This window comes from Rattus norvegicus, chromosome 4, assembly GCF_036323735.1.
Source record: "Rattus norvegicus strain BN/NHsdMcwi chromosome 4, GRCr8, whole genome shotgun sequence".
Classification (NCBI taxonomy): Eukaryota; Metazoa; Chordata; class Mammalia; order Rodentia; family Muridae; genus Rattus; species Rattus norvegicus.
The window spans coordinates 154,577,950-154,596,302 of record NC_086022.1 but is presented as its reverse complement, the minus strand read 5'-3'; the positions used below and the strand labels follow the sequence as shown (position 1 = coordinate 154,596,302).

General features: G+C 41.0%; 1 protein-coding gene across 12 annotated transcripts in view; it reads left to right on the top strand.

The window, feature by feature from the left end:
• Positions 1-18,353, top strand: part of Erc1 (ELKS/RAB6-interacting/CAST family member 1) — a 292,052-nt gene that overhangs the window by 131,685 nt on the left and 142,014 nt on the right. For 6 of the 12 annotated variants that reach the window (NM_001394884.1, NM_001394883.1, NM_001394882.1 and 3 more), the window contains 2 exons: positions 4,523-4,658; positions 14,896-15,027. In NM_001394884.1, coding sequence (NP_001381813.1) covers positions 4,523-4,658; positions 14,896-15,027 — 268 coding nt within the window. The remainder of the gene's footprint in view (positions 1-4,522; positions 4,659-14,895; positions 15,028-18,353) is intronic. The other 6 variants (NR_172210.1, XM_006237230.4, XM_063285644.1 and 3 more) reach the window with 1 other exon arrangement.

Genomic DNA, 18,353 nt, shown 5'->3' with positions numbered 1-18,353 from the left:
GTGTGGTTACTCTGTGGATATAGTATGCACACATCCGTGCTCACGTTCGTCACACACATGCCAAGGCAGCCAAAGCCAATGGAGGAAGATGCCGGGCAGTGGTTACACTTAGTCTTTAGAATGTCACAGTAATGGACACAAACTAAAACAAAGGATAGGGAACCACATGTAGAATGTGGACTGCTATCTTATAAGAATACTATCTTATTGCTAAAAAGAAGCTAAAAATAATTTGTTTAGAAAATCAAGAAAAAGACTCATAAAAACAAAAACACTCTGATCTTTTAAAATCTTCCTTGTGTGCGCATGCACAGTGATGTTTGGGTACATGCTCTGTGTTGTAAGAATTTTATTATACTTTTTTGAATTAATGAAGTCATGTGAATATTATATCCAGTATTTTGGAAATCAAAATGTAAGTATTTTTAAAACACATATAAATGAGGTATAAGGTAGACTAGATTATGAGCAATGGATATCTTAAATCTTATTCTGAAATAAAATTCAAAACTGTGACCTAGTTCTGTGTTGTTTGTAAGGAGCAAATTTATCTCCTTTTTTACTTTAAGATATAATTATGATTTTAAAAGTGCTGAAATGTAATGCAGCTTTGACTGGGTCAGATATTCAGCCTGTAATATATGCCTTTAACCAAAAACTCAACTAGTGGTTTTAAGTGGGTTCCTTATTTTGTGTGTCACAATGCCTTTAATAATCAGGCCTTGCAACAGACATCACTAGCTGCCAGCGCCGTCTGGAATAACTCTCTGATAAAAAGTGAAAGAAATTTATGTATATAGTATGTGAAAAGTCTAAGAAGAATTTTGAAAATAAATTGTGTGACTCATAAAAACCGAATTATTCTTAATTTCTTTGACTTTTCTAATGTGAAGTCCCCAATCTTCTTGTTATCAATTGGTAGACTACTATATTTTGGAAATGCTAAAACAAAATTATGAAGTTGGAAAATCAAATGTAAATGTTATCTTTATTTCCTTTTAGGGTAATGTTTTTGTGTTGTCCTGTAAATACTTCTTCATAAGTGAAGTGTTTCTGTCTTTTCAGTGGTGTGGACAAATCTATCACAGGACAAATTTTTATTTTGTTGTCAATGCCATTAATTCCCCATTTCCTCTGGACTCCTTGTTCCTTAGCAAACATTAACTGCACAAGGGGGATGGTCTTGGTAAGCTCTCTCCTACCCACGATGGCACGTTGATGGGCCTACGTCTTACCTGAAGCAGAGTCTCACTAAGTTGGCGTGGCTGACCCTGAACCCACTCTGTTGTCAGGCAGGCTCTGAGGGTGGCAGGCCTGCACAGTTCTTTTTTAAAAGGTATATAGGTTTGTTGGTTTTGTTTTTCAGACAGGGTCATCCTATACAGTAGAAACTGACCTGAGATTTCTTTATATAAGCCAGAGTGGTCTCAAGCTTGTGGTCTCTTCTTCCCTCTCAGCGTCTAGGGTGCTCGTGTGGCACGCTTTTAGGTTTTTTGAGGATCTGCCCTAAAAATTTCCATAGTGGTTATTTCAGTTACTAGGATTCTGTTTTGTCCACATCCCCACCAGCACTTGCTATCTGTTGTTTTTGTTATAGCCATTGTAAGAGACGGTATAAGAGGTGCTATCTTGTATGTTTGATTTGCATTTCTTTGTAATGTTGATTGTTTTCCAATGTATATACAGTTATTCCTTTGTCTATCGAGCATTTCCCTTTATAAACATCGGTGTTTGTATTGTTTGTAGAATGTCAAATCTTTCGCTCATTTACCGCCCTCCCCAAACCCAAACTCACCTTCTTTAAGTTGGCTGCTTTTGTGTCTTTTTTGGACTGGTCTTGCACTCACGTGATTCTTAGACTTCAGCCTCCACATAGCTAGTACGAGTGTGCCACCGTCCAACATCCTTTACCCATTCTCAACTGTTTTCCTTACTGAAATGATTTGTTTTTTAAATTTGTATATTAACTCCTTACCAGGCTTATTTTCTGGTTTGCAGATATTTTCTGCCATTCTGTTTATAAGATTCTCTTTCCTCTATTGTTTGACGTGGACCAACTTTTTAGTTTGAGAGAATCTCTTTGCTGTGTAGAGAGTACTTTTGATCCAAACAAATATAATGCTTATTGTTATGAAATTCTTTTCTTTATGTTTTCTTCTGGTAGGTTTTAGTTTCACATTTAAATCTTTAATTATGGCTTGAGTTAATTTTTAACTTATATGGCTAATTTTAATTTATATATGGCTTGAGTTTATTTTATTTCCCATGTGGAAATATGGGCTCAAGCCCATTGTTCCTCGTATAGACGCAGCTTTTCAGCACTGTGTATTGAAGAAACCGGTCTTTCCTCACTGTGTGTTCCTAGCATCTTTGTCAGAATTAATTGATTCTGAATTCAAAGACTTTGTATGCTGTCCAACGGTAGCTAAATACAAGTGAGTCTTAAAGCAATTCGTGAAGTAGCTCACGTGCTGGGAGAAAAGTTTTAGACAATTTGAGAGAGAGACAGAGATCGATAGAGACAGACAGATACACAGACACAGACAGACACCCAGGAAGGCTTCATTCAGCAACTAATGGGAACAGATGAAGAAACTCACTAGGAATCCTGTGGAAGAGGGAGAGGACGGATTGTAGGAGTCAGAGGTATTAAGGAAACCCACAGAATCTACTTCCTAGGAGCTCACAGAGAAGCCTGTATGGGTCTGACCTAGGCCCTCTGCATATGTTACGGTTGTGTAGCTTGATGAGTTTGTGGGACTCCTAACAGTGGGACCAGGGGCTGTCTAACTCTTCTGCCTGCTTTTGGGACCCTTTTCCTTCTACTAGGTTGCCTTGCCCGCCCTTACTGTAAGGGGGTGTGCCTAGTCTTGTTGCAACTGGATATGCTATGTTTGGTTGATATCCCTGGGAGAACTTCCACTTTCTTAAGAGAAAGAGGGAGAGTAAATCTTGAGGAAAAGAAGGTGGGGATGTGGGGATTCAGAGGACAGGAAAGAGGGGAAACTACAGTCTAGATGTAATATATGAGAGAGGAATAAATTAAACAAACAAACATACAACGACAACAAAATAAGAGAAAGGTGTCCTAGCCAATGGAAGAAATGTGTGTAGTTGACTGACTGTGGTGGAAGGAGGAAAGGCCAGAGACTGTATGGAGGAGGATCAGCCTGATGACCAAGAGGCTGCACTTCAGAACTTTACTTGGCTGGGCTGAGGATGCAGTGATAGAGGCTTACCTGAGCACGTGTGTGCAGGGCCCTGGGTTTCATGTCAGCACTGCAGCCCAGCCTATAAAAGTGCCCTACACTTGAGATACTGTGTTTATATAGCGCTAAGTGGTAAGTGTTGTGGTGACATGTGACAGATGATCAGACATTTCCTATGAGAGACATTGCTAAAGATGTACCATGTGACCTGGACCTATCCTTTGGACAAACTCTTTCATAGCTCTGTCACTTTGTACTGAGTAGCATTGTTTGTCACAGCAAGAAAGTTGTCCCTTACTTGGAGAGTGGAGTGAACGATTCCATCCATCATTTGATATTATAGTAGAAATTGAGGGATTAAAAAAATCCATGCCGGGGTTGGGGATTTGGCTCAGTGGTAGAGCACTTGCCTAGGAAGCGCAAGGTCCTGGGTTCGATCCCCAGCCCAAAAAAAAAAAAAAAAAAAAATCCATGCCATTGTCACTGATAATTCTGAGTCTCAGACAGCTCCTTGAAAAGAAGTAGTTGTTCCTTGGGAAATCTTATAAAATTAGAAAATGTGCAGACTAATGGAGCCATTTATGTAGGTATGGAATGACGTGTAAGAAAGGGACTTTCATTTTATTTGTTTGGAAACAGTTTGGAAACATCTTACTCTGTGTCTTGAGACTGGCCTAGAACCCATTATGTTTCTTAGGCTGACCTTAAAATCCCAGCTGTCCTTCTTCACCCTTGCATGAACACCCTTGCACTTCACAAGAGGAAGGCCATTTTAAACATAATTGAATTGAATATATTTTAGACTACTCACAGTGAAGGATAGAGTGACAGTGTATCGAGATAGTTATGCAGAGAGCTGCAAACAGTATTCTGTTTCTTCTCCTAAGTTCCCAGCTGCTTCTGTCGTTACTGTCGTCCACACATACAGTAGACATTGCCTATTGAGTATTTAAAGTATTTAATAAGCATATGATTGTGACGCTGTTCCAAGATCATATCTTATTCAGCCAACTAATATTTCAGTATATTGATGTTAAGAGACTGCTTCTGTGTTTCACACCCTCTCGTGCCTTTCTTTTATTTGATAATTTCATTGTGTGTGCTAGAATAAATACATTTCCATAGAAAACTGTAGCATTATTGTTGTATATAGTTTGGTACCTTGGACAGGAAAAAATTGGAATTTTTGAAAAGAATTTGCATCAGGAGTCTCTCGTTGCTATTCAGATAACTCCTTGTGACACCAAGCATGTAAATCAATATATACCCCTGTGCACACATGAAAAGCTTTGTCCTCCTTCTTCCCTCTACAGGCAGGTGAAAGACCAGAATAAGAAGGTAGCGAATCTGAAGCACAAGGAGCAGGTGGAGAAGAAGAAAAGTGCGCAGATGCTGGAGGAGGCCCGGAGGAGGGAGGACAGTCTCAGCGACAGCTCTCAGCAGCTGCAGGTCAGAGCCCAAGGCTGAAGGAGTGCACGCCAGGATCTGATCCTCCATTATCTGCTGTTTGCTCTGCTTCTGTATCCTCCTCTTTCTCTTTCTAACCCTGCCTGCTGCCTTCCCCTTAGACTCCCTGTTTAGCAAAAAAGGAATGGCTTTTACATAGGAGAGGCAAGTCTTAGTCTGCAGCTGTGAGGATGCCTCAGCGTAGGAGTCATCTTGCTTCGTTGGTAAGTTCCATGTCAGTCCAGTGAGTGTGTTCCAGTAACGCTTCAGGACTGTCTGTACAGCTGCCTGGCACTTCATTCATGAAAGGGCGTTGGCAATTTTGGTTTGCGTGGGTCTATCTCCCCCATCTCTGACTTTGTTTTTCCCTCCTATTTTTTCTTTTAAAATTTAAAATTATTATTTTACAACAGTAAATATTATTATTATCATTATTATTATTTTACATATATTTCTTTTGCCTGCATGTATGTGTACCACTTTTGTATGCCCGGAGCCCTCAGAGGGCACCAGACTTCCTGATACTGGAGTTACATATAGCTGTGAGCTACCATGTGGGTGCTGAGAATTGAACATAGGTCTTTTGGAAGAGCAGCCAGTGCTCTTAATCACTGAGCCATCTCTCCAGCCCCCTCTTTCTATCTTTTAAAGGTGTGCACCACCTTTTTAATTTCTCCTTTTATGTTGTTATGCATATGGGTGTCTGGTTTGCTTGTGTATCTGTGCAGTAGGTCTGATCCTGTCGACTGCGGAAGTCAGAAGAGAGCATCCCATTCCACACAACTTGAGTTACAGATGGTTGTGAGTTGCCATGGAGGTGGTGACAGTCAAACCCAGCTCCTCTGGGAGAGCAACACGAACGCAGTTATTCACAACTTAATTAAACTAGGCCTAATCATAGTCATAGCAGTATAGTGTGATGAAAGCCCATTAGATTCTCAGTATTTAAATTAGCCCTAAAGCAGTTGGGGATTGAGTGCAGAGGCACTAAAGTACTATAATGCCCCAGCTCCCTGACTGACTCAGCGGTGATTTTATTGTGGTATCTCCTGTCTGTAGCATGGCGTTGTTTCTCATGGCCATCCTTCTTCAGAAAGAAGGTTTAGATCTTAGAGAATGCTCAGTATATGCTGATCCATCTACGCCCCTGCTGCCACCCTGCTGTTCTGTCCTCTCAGCATTCCTTAGGTACGGTGCAGTGTGCGCTGCACAGTTGGGAGTCACGGAGTTCTGACTGTAGAGACGAGGGGCAGGACTGTCCAGATGCTGTTTTAGGCTTTCTAGTGACTTCATTCTAGACATAAGTTGTTCAGTGGGTGTCCTTTTTTTTTTTCTTGTTCCTCATTCATACATTTACTGCTTACAGTTCTTACAGTTTTTTCCTCATCTATACCAGCTTTTGAAAACGTACCTTATCAGTTTCTCCGGCCCTTGCCAAAGCTTCATATTGGCAATTTTTCCTTTTCCTACACTTCTTCCTTTTAAAAATGGGACTCTGATGGATTGAAAAATTTCATTTGGGGGAATTTGTTTTCTCTTTCTACAAATAATCCTGAATAAAATAAAATCCAAATAAAATTTTAATTACAATATTTATTCTGTGCGAGGGGCCGTTTGCTGGGCGGGGAGTAAGGTGGAGAAGAGCTGGGCACTAGCGTGCCCCGTGGATTTGTTTGATTGTCGATGGGGTTTGACCATCTGCTTCCACTGTCTGCTGCCGTGACTGCTTTGTCCCTTTCTGTACCTCGACTACATTGTAGCTCAAACTATGAGCCAAGCCGAGTTGTTTGTCCTTCATGCTGCTTCCCTTAGATGTTTCATTACAGCAGTAGGGGGGGATGGGAAGGCAGCAGTGTCTGAAAGTAAGCAGGGTACTCTGGTAGTTGGAACCAAATCTAGGAAGCGTCCCCTAGAAAAGACCGCCCAGACATTAAAGTAAAACTCGGAGTAAATGTAAAGAGTGGAGGACGTGGGTTTAGGTAAAGGCCATTCTCTAGGGGAAAGCCGAGTGTCCAGACTGTAGTAAGGAAGGCAGATCATGTCAGAAAGGACATCATTGACCACCGTGGGTTTGCAGTGAAAGGATGACAGGATCTGGTTTGTATCTTGACAGTTTTGAAGTAAAAGGAATGAGCGGACTCTGGTGTGTGATATCGGGTGGCAGACTGGCAGTAGCGCAGAGCAGGTCCTTCCTTTCTCGGACTCATTGTAGCAGGCCTGTAGTGTAGTAATGGGGATGGGAGTGACCAATAGAAGGCCGGTGAGGGAAGGAGCAGTGTGCATTTGAGGGATAGGCACAAAGACGGGTTATTCCTAGGTTCTTGGCCTAGGTATTAGAAGGTACAATGGTGATAACTAAGACGATAGAGCCTGGTAATGATAGTTATTTGAGATTGCCTGGGGAAAAGAACACGTCCATTTTCAACAGTTCTAGTGTTGATGAGATAGTCCAGTGGAGACAGCCAAAAGGAGTTAGATGAGAGAGGATGATAGAGAAATCTGGAAGTTAATTTTTGAAAATGATCTTAAAAATAAAATATGTATGGTTCCCCCCTCAATCCAATGATTGGCTGTAAGTATCTGCATTTATCTCAGTCAATTACTGGTAGAGCTTCTCAGAGGACAGCCATACTAGGCTCCTGTCCGCAAGCACTTCTTGGCATCAGTAATAATGTCAGTGTTTGGTGTGTGCTTGCGGGATAGATCCCAAGTTGGGCAGGTCACTGGGTGGCCTTTCTGTCAGTCTCTGTTCTATTTTTGTCCCTGAATTTCCTTTAGAAAGGAACAATTCTGGGCTAAACATTTTAAAGATGGGCAGGGGGCTCCCTGCCTCAACGGGGGCTGTTACTATCTGTTGGAGGTCGTCTCTTCAGGTTCTACCTCACCACTGTTGGGCGTTTGAGCTAATGTTATACCCATTGAGTCCTGGTAGCCTCTTATTTCCCAGGTCTCTGGAACTTTCTAGAAGGGTTCCCCCCAGCCCCCTGCTACATATTTCAATTCATTCTCCTGGTTCTCTAGGTGTCTCTCTTGTTTTCCCCTATATCTGATCCTGCCTCTCCTTTTTCCCTCCCCCACCTCACACCACCCTGTTTTTCTGACAGATGTGAGGTGGAGTCTCAGGGTTGTTTTGATTTGCATTTCCCTGATGACTAAGATGATGAACATTTCTTTAGGTGCTTCTCAGCCATTCAAGATTCCTCTGCTGAGAATCCTCTGTTTAGCTCTGTACTCCATTTTTTTAAATGGATTATTTGTTTTTTTTTGTTTTTGTTTATTTGTTTTGTTTTTTGGTTTTGGTTTGTTTTGAGTTCTTTGTATATTTTGGATATTAGCCCTCTTTTGAATGTAGGATTAGTGAAGATCTTTTCCCAATCTGTTGGTTGTCTTTTTGTCCTTTTGACAGTGTCCTTTGCCTTACAGAAGCTTTTCAGTTTCATGGGGTCCCATAGGGGAAGGACTGAAGGAACTGAAGGGGATTGCAACCCCATAGGAAGAATAATAATGTCAACTAACCAGGAAGCCTCAGAGCTCCCAGAGACTAGGCCTAGAACCAAGGAGCATGCATGGGCTGGTCTGAGGCCTGCAGCTCATGTGTAGTAGATGTGACTGCCTCGTATGGCTTCAGTAGAAGTGTATGTGCTTAATCCTGTGGGAACCTGATGCCCAGGAAAGAGGGATGCTGGTTGGCGTGAGGAAAGGGTAGATGGGCGGGGGGGGGGGGGGGACTCTCTCAGAGGCGGGCAGGGGGGATGGGGTGAAGAACTTGGGAAGGAGGTCCAGGAAGGGAGGCGACTTTTAGAATGTAAATAAGTAAAACAATTTAGTAAAAAGTCAAATATTATATTCATAAGGAGCAATGATAATATCTGTAGATAAAATATAAGCACAAATATATGAAGTTAGAGCTGAACTTTTAGGATGATTCACCATGATTACAGTTGAGAGAGTTGGTGAGAATGATGCCAGGAAGCTGAGTGACTTGATGGGGCTGATTTGTGAGGAGAGAGAATGGAGACCAGTGTACAGTGGAAACAGAAGGTCATCTCTTGGGGTGAGGGGGACAGAAGGACTCCACGCACACAGCACAACCCTCCAGGCTGTAACTCCACGGTATACTGATGAACATCAGCATGTGTGTTATTTCATACACCCAAGATCCTGGGGTGAGGGGTAGCCCGGAACATTGTTTTGATATGGTGGGGGTAACCTCAGAACAGAGAGAACAGCATGTCCTGAAGCATGAGTCATAGGTGACTGAACTGTGGGTTCTGGGATTGAACTCAGGTCCTGTGAGGCAGTACATACTCTTTTTCTTTTTCTTTTTTTTTGGAGCTGGGGACCGAACCCAGGGCCTTGCGCTTGCTAGGCAAGCACTCTACCACTGAGCGAAATCCCCAACCCCGGCAGTACATACTCTTAACCACAGAGCCATGTCTGCAGCCCCTGTTAGATTTTCTTGGCCTGGAAGGTGATAGTATGGCTTCTTAGATCTAGGTCTTGCTTTTCCAGTTTTTCTGTCACACATTAACTAAAATTCATTTTCTTTGGAAGAACTTTATAATGTCTTATATATTTCTGTATAAAAATTTCACAAGACTTTATTATGCCATGAATATTTATAGTTTTTAAAAAACATTTCCATAGCATTGAATTGTTTTATAATTCCAGTTAATATTCACTAATACAGAACTTGAGTAATAAAGAAAAGTAAGGTTCATGTTGGTTATTAGTTGTTCCAGTTAAGTTCTTTCATTTCATTTTTTTATTATATAGAAATCTAGCTTCATTTTAATTAAATTTAGTTCTAAAGTTGATTCTTTAACATTTTCTCTAAACCATACATAGTTTAACGTAAATTTGATGATTCACATTTCATATAGGCTGGGTTACACTAATAAAGAAGAAGTGTTTTCTTTTTGCTTGCTTGCCTTCCTCTCACTGGCAAGTTCATCTATCCCATCGCTGAGACATTCCCTTGTTGATATCAGAACCAATCCTGTCTGAATCGCCCCTCTTCCTGTCTGAATCGCTCTTCTTCAGGCGTACCTAGCTGTTTGGGTTTTAGGGTTCCAGCCCTAGTGAGGTTGATAAACAAGATTAGAAACCTTAAACTTTGTGGGCTCCTAGGTCAGTGACATCTAGTGCCAGTGATGGAAGAACAAACCGTCAGAACTGTCTTCCTGTACTTGTCTACCTGAGAGCCTCCCTGGCTGGATTTGGTATGATCAACTGCTTGGAAGCTTGAACCCACAGTTGTTTGGGCCTTCATGCAAATGCAGACTAGCAGCCTGAAAAACTTAAGAGGGACTCTCCCGCCTAACAAGAGAACAAGTTTTAGGATAATATAATGGTTATACAGTGCAGGAAGATTTCTGGTTATTTGTGGTTCAAACCTTTAGTACTCCCTTTAAGTGATCCCTTTGACCCCTTTCCTCAAATTTATAATCTGTAAATCCACATTATACTTCTCAGATAGGGGTCAACCATCGTAATGTTCAGGATGATTTTCCCTTTGTAAAGGAGGTTCTCTGTTAGGCATCCACGATAGAAAAGCCACCTTATAATTCACCACATTTAGTCTTGTAATCTAAAGAATTGAAAACAATAAAATCCAAAGGCACTGGAATGGGATGGCATCAGCCTGTTCTTTTCCTTACCCTTTTTGTGTCATTATAAGGGAAAAGTGACAACAAAAGCCAGGGTACGTAGGACTTGGGAGGGCAGAAGTAAAAGCCGGCAGCAAATCTGGAATAGAGGAGTATCGAGAAGGAGAAGAATGCTCTATTTCAGTTATAGAAAAACGTGTAGATATCTGGCAGAAAGAACAGCCATAAGACACAGAAGGTCCCACATCCCAAGCCTCCTTCCCAAGCAGAATGACGTCTCTTTGCCTTCAGCTATTGAAGGCGGCAGCTGGCAGGAGCTTGCTTAGCACCTGGCAATCTATTCCTTTGGTTCCCCTGGTTCCCGTCCTTTCCAAACACTCAGCTGTATGCCGAAGCAAAGTGTATCTGAGCTTTTGGAGTCTAGCCATTTAAAGGTATCGGCTACCATCGATACTTGGTAGCGTTTCGAGCTGAGAAAATCCTAAAGTTCCCTCTAGAAATCTATACATAAATCATGTAAAACTGTGTCAAAGTTAAAATAAAACAAAAAACCTACCTCGGAGGCCTGGTGTTCTCTTAATTTCATATAAAATAGAGGGCACACTAGCATTGGGACGTAAAACGTAGCTATCATCATTTTGGTTTATGAAATGTGGTTATATTAACCAAGAAGCCAGTGAATTCATGTGGTCTTCACCATGTTCATGATATCAGTAAGCAAGGTGACGCGCTATCTTGTGGCCCTCTACATCTTAATAGCATCATTAACCAAGATGGCTGCTACATCACATGGTTGCTTCTATCTTGATGGCGTCATTAGTCAAGAACACAACAAACTGCATGGTGACTGTTTGCTTATGGTGAACTCTACTACATGATAAAATTAGCCCACCCCTCATTAGGGAACAAGTCCTATGAGATTCATTATCTTACAGAGTAAATATGGATAGTCACTATGGGATTCATTCATTTCACAGATTAAATATGAGTAGCCACCTTCTTTCCCTTAAAAAGTCACCTGAGTTAAGTTACCATGTAGATCCAAAGTAACAAGGCAACAAAATAGGAAAGTACTCCTTGACTTCAAAATGAGAGAGCTGAGTCCATTACCCTATCACACAAATCCTAACTGTGGATGTCAAGCAGTGTCATCTGAATCTTGTTTGACTTCTGCTTAGTTCAAGTGTTCACGTTGTGCCACAAAAGGAATCCATAGGCCATTTTGTCCCACTTGATCATGGTATGGGTTGAGGTCAGCGGAGTCTGTGACCATTAGTGGCTAGAATTTAAAACCATAAGAAGCCAACTTGTTCTTAATTTAAAATATTAATAGCTATCTGTGGCATTTTGACCCAGTTAGAAGAGGAGCTGCCTGGAGAGAAGAGAGACATTAAATCTAAGTTTTGCAGCATTCATTCTTTCTTTCTTTCTTTCTTTCTTTCTTTCTTTCTTTCTTTCTTTCTTTCTTTCTTTCTCTCTTTCTTTAGCATTGATCGACCTGTCTTCACAGGATAGAGAGGAGTATATTAAACAGAATTAGAGAGCTGCTTGCTAACCAGAGGGGTTGGCTTGCTTCTCTCTGGGAGAATCTGTTGCCCTTTTTTTGTTGTTGGTTGAGTGTCTCAGTATCTCCCTCTCCTCACTGCTCTATGAAGCCCTGCTTTCTATCCCTCTTCCTAGGTTTTTTCACATCCTGGGCTCACTGCTCTTCATGCATTACATGTTTCAACATCCAGAATGACTTGCCAGACTACTAGAGAAATACTTTGCTGTCCTCCAAAGCATTTCTTACCTTTGGCCTGTTCGCACATGTGCCTTGTTACAGTGGTCTTTACTCATTTGGGCCCTTTGCTGAATTGTAGAGAAACCTTCCATACTGGGGTCATTGCTGATCCAAAAAGTGTATTTCACCAGAAACCCTGGAAGCCACTGCAGTTGGAGAGAGACATGCCTCTGCTTAGGGAGGGAATCTGGACACTCTTGTTGGATTTGAAATCCCAGAAAAGCCCCCAATTCTTAGCAGTAATCAATAAATATTCTTGGTGTTCCATTAAAAAAATACACTAAGCAAATGTATTCTAGCAAGGATATATTTTTGCAAAAGGTGTGTTTAAGAACCCAAACTGGGCTAGCAACATCCTGATGTCTCATCTCATTGCTGGGTTCCTGACGTCACAGTCTGACAGGATTTGCTAACCAACCAAAGAGGAAAGACAAGGTTCAGGAATAATCCTTGCTGTGTCAACTACCTTAAATGAGAACAAAACAAGGCAAAACGGTTCTCTTCCATCTGCCATTGTACACATGTGTTCAGTGTAGCTTAAAGTGCTCAGCTCCTTTCAGTTAACACGATGTCTTCTGGGGTTATCTTCATCATGGGAAACAACCCCCCCCCATTCCTGTTGTGTATATACAGCACACTCACATTTTCATTTTTTTGTAAGAATAAACCAGTTGAGCTTAAAGACAATTTTATTATTAGCGTTTTAAAAAAAAAATCACTATCAGACAAGCCATACATTTTGGCAGTTGCCTAGACCAGGAAGATAGAGAAGAGGAAGATAGAAAGTCATGCAGACTGAGTAGGGCTGGCATGGAGAACTGTTTAATTTTTAAAGTTATTGTTTTCGTGCACGTCTGTATGGTGAGGGGGGACATTTGTGACATGCCATGTGTTTGTATGGAGGTCAGAGGCAACTTACTAGAGACTGTTCGTTCTTCACGTAAGATCTAGGGAGTGGAGCTCAAGTCATCTAGCTTTGCTGACGGGTCATCTCACTGGCATGAAGGTAGCATACTTTCTCTATCCATTCATCTACTGGTAGACATCTAGGTTGATTCTGTGTCCTCGCTGCTGTTTAGCTCTGGGCCATTGTGTGGTGCTGTAGTACAGCGGGTCAAGTAGACGCCTCTGCAGCCCACCAGTTCCGTTTATTTAAATATCCAATATCCAGGTGTAGAATTGCTGACACTAGAGTAGTTGAGCTTTAATATTTTGAGGAACCTCTGTTCTGTTTGTCATAATGTACGAGAGAGACTGTCCCTGCCAACATCCTCATGAGTACCCACTCCTTGTCTTTTTATAGTAATCCGAAAGGACTGAGATACCGCTTTGTGGTTTCTGACTGCATTTCATCAATGACTAGTGGCCTTGAAGAGTTTGTTTTCAAAATTGTGTGTCATTTTTATGTGCTCTTTTAAGGTATCTGTACATCTCTTGTCCTTATGATCTGGATCATTTTCTTGCTGTTTAGTACTTTGGTATCTTCAAGAATTAACCCTTGTCAGATACACAGTTAGGAAAATGTTCTCTCTTCTGTGTTACTTTGTTATTTTGATTATTTGCTATAAAGCAGAGTTTATTATCTGAGGTAATCCCAGTTGTTTGATTTCTGTTATCATCACTTTCTGGTTTTATTTTAAAAAGCAGGACCAAAACCCCACTATCACCAACCCACTGTCATGAAACACCCTCTTGCCCCAGTTTCTTAGTTTTGTCTTGTTCTTTTTTTTCTTCCTCTCTCATCTTTTTTGATTTTGCATTTCATAGTGTAGTCCAAGATGGCCTTGAACTCATGGACAACGCCCTGCCTCAGCCTTGTGAGTGCTGCTGTTTAGGTGGGAGTTGCCATGCCTACTTTTAGCTTCAGTTCTTTAGTTCATTTGAGTTGACAGATACTGAGAGATAAGGGCTTGCTTTTATTCTTCTTTGTATCAACATTCGGGCAACCTTGTTACTCATTTTCATATTTGAATACAAGACACAACTATTGAATACAGTACTGTGTTCCAAATCCTTTGTTTTTGTTTGTTTGTTTTTGTTTTTGTTTTCCTGTAAGAAATTATAAGTACTTAGAATGGTCTGAGAAATCCATGGTTCCATTCTTGGCATTTTCTTTTATCTTTCCTCCTGCTGTAATATCTTTGAGATCCTAAAGACTGATACAGAGTTTTGCTACATATAAACTCCTACTACAGTGCATCACGTACTTACCTAAACTGCTCATTTATATTCAAGCCAGTCATATTTATTCCCGTGTGTGTGTGTGTGTGTGTGTGTGTGTGTGTGCGCGCGCGCGCATGTGCGCATAGTTTCTAGTTTTTTCAGAAGCAGAGGAGGAGAAAGTTTCACCTTTGAAGCATTAGGAAGCATGTTTCTTTGTAAAAGGAAGTTTTTCAGAAATTGTCTTTATGAAGATTGAGTCTGTCATCTAGTCGTGACTTCCCAAGGGGAGCCAGTGTTGTGGTACTGACTCTAAGTAGAGGCTCCATCAGAGCTGGCTTTCAGCCCAGTTTAAGTGGTAGTTTTTAAAAATAGCTTTGTATTTTTAAATACTTAACCTCTTCTTACTTATGCCATCTAACACCAGTAGCTTCCTTCTCTCTGTTGCACAGAGCAAATTCATCATGTCTGTTTCGCTTCACTAACTTAATCCTATGCTCTTAATAATAGACTCCAGCTTCCTTTATGTCTTTTCTTCCCTTGTTTCGTTCTTTACTCTATGGAGGTCTCTCTCTGGCCTCCACTTGCTTCTGAATAGACGGCTGTTTAGTAACAGCTCTTCCTTGCTGTGTAGGCGCTCCTTGAGTGACTGGGTAACCTACTTCACCGAGTCTTCATCGTTTTCCAGGACAGTCTCCGTAAGAAGGATGACAGGATTGAAGAGCTGGAAGAAGCACTGAGAGAAAGTGTACAGATAACTGCAGAGCGGGAAATGGTGCTGGCACAAGAGGAATCAGCCAGGACCAATGCTGAGAAACAGGTCTGCGATTTTATGTAGCTACTAGCAATGCTGCTGGGTAAACACCAGGTAAAACCAGTGTAGTTTAAGGTGAGCTGTACACACTGGCTGCTCATGGCGCTTCAGAACTCCTTCCTCAAGTATTAGTGTTTAGCTTACAGAGTCACTAATGTCTAACTGTGCAGGGATCGGCTCATGTTAACATTGAGGTCTCTGAAGTAATAATTTAGGAATGATTCATATATAATGTGGTAAAAGCTAGTAAAGCGTGACTGACAAACATGCAACATGTTACATGACTGCAAAACCCCAGATTGGATGTGAATGAGAACACAAACATGCCTCAGTTAGAAAATAGTTTATTGTATATCATTTTTCAAAGAGCATTTGCAGGTATAAAAGTTGATGGTGGTTTTGAACAGCATACCTGTAGGAATGGTAGTACTCCACTGCCAGACTGCCTGTCTCAGCCTGGAGGTAACTTGAGATGTTCTGCTATTGCTGTTCATGGTCTTTGTTTGATTTGTCTCTGTACGCTTGCTTCTGACTCTTTATTAGATAAAGAATAAGTGAAGACGGGAGCTGTAAATTGAAGGAACGGTTTTGGTAAATGAAAGCTGTAATCTCTATTTGCAGTTTGAAAATGTGACTTGAGGTTTTAAATCCACCTACCACAGATACCATAACACTTAATTTTTGTAGCACCGTACCCTTTGTGTATGTGAGAGAATGATAAATACTATCTAGGTGTCTTAGTTAGGTTTCAGTTTCTGAACACCATAAGTGAAAGCAGCTTGAGTAAGAAAGGGTTTATTTCAGTCTACATCACAGTCCATCAGTGAGGGGAGTCAGGCCAGGAACTCAGACAGGGCAGGGATCTGGAGGCAGGAGGCCCCTCCATGCAGGGACCATGAAGGAGTGCTACTTACTTGCTTGCATCCCTCTGGCTTGCTCAGCCCCCTTTGTTATAACATCCCAGGTTCAACTGCCCAAGGGTGGTACCACCCATAGTGGCTGGGCCCTTCAATATCAATCAGTAATTAAGAAAATGGAGTACAGGCTTGCTTACAGACAAATTGGACTTATTTTCTGTTGAGTGTTCCTCTTCTCAAGTGACTCTAGCACATGTCACCTGGACATAAAGCTAGTCTAGGTCACTAGGTAAAATGAGTTTAGTGACATAGTAGTAGGAATCTGATGGGATAGCCTCCCTCCTGAGATGCTGCTGTTACTGGGAATTAAGGAAATCAAATAGTAAAGAAGTGCCCACTTCACTTACACACACACACACACACACACACACACACACACACACACACACACACACACACGTATACTATAGTAGGTACCTCATAGAGTCCCTTTGTAGCTGTGGTAACTTCAGTCAGAGCCTTTAATGTTTTAGTGTCCTTAAATGTCTGACAGGGTTTATAAGACTGGTATATCAACACTTGGAGCATATAATTTTATAATTGTCCTAACTTCTTGACTGATCACTTTATTCATAGCTAATGGCATTCTTTGACTCTTTGTTAATTTTGACTTGGTCATCTCTTCTTAGAAGCATCTGACTTAGGTAGGGTTACTTTCTAGTGAGCCCCAGCAGTCAAACTGTCTGACTCCTCCTGGCTTTGTTTTGCACCTGACTTCTTGTGGTGGAACTCGGATCCTCATGGTTGCCCTGCAGGTGCTCTGAGCATCCCAGCCCCGCCCCGCCCCGCCCTCTTCCCTTTGACTTTGTGTCACTACCTTCTACCTACAACTTTTGTCCAACTAACCTGACATGCATGTAAGAAAGAACATATTCCACTTCTATGAACTAAACTTTATTAACTTCCTAAATATGTGATTCATTACTTGAAATACAATTTACAAAATATACAGCTTAGTCTTAAAACAAGGTACCAACAGTTATGGGTTTCTTTTGTCCGCCAACTCCCAAGGTAAGTGCTGTGTCCACCCTACTGTTTAATCATCTCAATAGCACATCTGGGCAGAAAACGAGCTTCTGTGCTCCCTGGTCCTCTCACAAAACGTACAGAATAGTTTCATTTCTTACCGTACAAGATCTCTACCTGAAGCAGTGTCCCTGTTTGTGACACAGTCTGGATGTAGCCTATTTCTGTAGAACTTCTGTGACCTTTCAGACCTGACTCATATGTCTTTGTAAGGTTTTTTAATAGTTCCCTTCACTTATCTCCGTTTTGTAACCTGTTGTTGTTGTTGTTGTTGTTGTTATTATTATTATCTCTTTATGTAATATATAATAGGTGTATTACTTGAAAATACATGCACTCTTTTCTCTAGTAGAATATGAGCTCCCTGGGTGCAGGAGGTGTGTCCGTGTGCTCTTACGGCCTTGGTAGCAACTACTTGCTGGGAAACAGTGGCATTGAGTGAGCATCTACGTGACAGAATTCTGTTTCATTAGTGAGGCATGAAGAGGCTTCATCTGACCTCTGTCTGCATGCCTGGGGACCACAGAGTCACTGTAGTAACTAAACATCCTGGAGGATAGTAATAATTTTATGCTTTTGGAATAGTAACTAAAGCAGTATTTTAGAATATTTTATTCTCTGATTCAGCTGCTTTTTTTCTGCTGCATTTACTACAGCACTTCATCTAAACAGAAAAACATCATTTCAGTTACATACTTAAGTACTTAGAAGAGCTATTTTCAAGTAATTTACATTTCTTAGTTTTTGATTTTTAAAAGATTATATCTAGAAGGCACAAATAAAACATATAAATCAATATTATCTTTACCCTGTCTTTAAGAGTAGGCAAATACGTGTCTCAAAATTCTAGCCACCTGTTGCTTCCTATTGCGAGTCTCAGGTAACAGCTGGTCCTCAGCTGAAACAGTAAGTGGTTTGTAAAACATAAATATGTATGAATTCAGAAATGTTCAGAATGTTGTGTAGCATATAATGTCCCATTAATACGAAAATCTTTTTGTAATTTGATTTTAGTTCCTTTTGGATAACACTTCTGTCCCTTGTTGGTAACTTTGACATTAGGGTTTTTAATATATTTGTCTCATCTTTTCCTGTCTGTGAAATAGGTTTTTAAGGTTTTAAAGAATAGTTTTAGTTTTTATTAATTGTGTGCTTAATAGGCTACATTCAAGTTTTTCAAAATTCTTTGCATTTGCTAATTTGTGTATGGGAGGAACACATGAATGCATACATGCGAAGGGCCTGGGACAACCTGTGGATGCTATCTTTTCCTTCCACCATACAGGTCTTAAGGATCGAATTCAGGTCACCATACTTGTCAGCAAGTATTTTCACCATCTGAACCTCTCACCAGCTCCATTTAATCACTTACGGAGAGCTCTTCACATA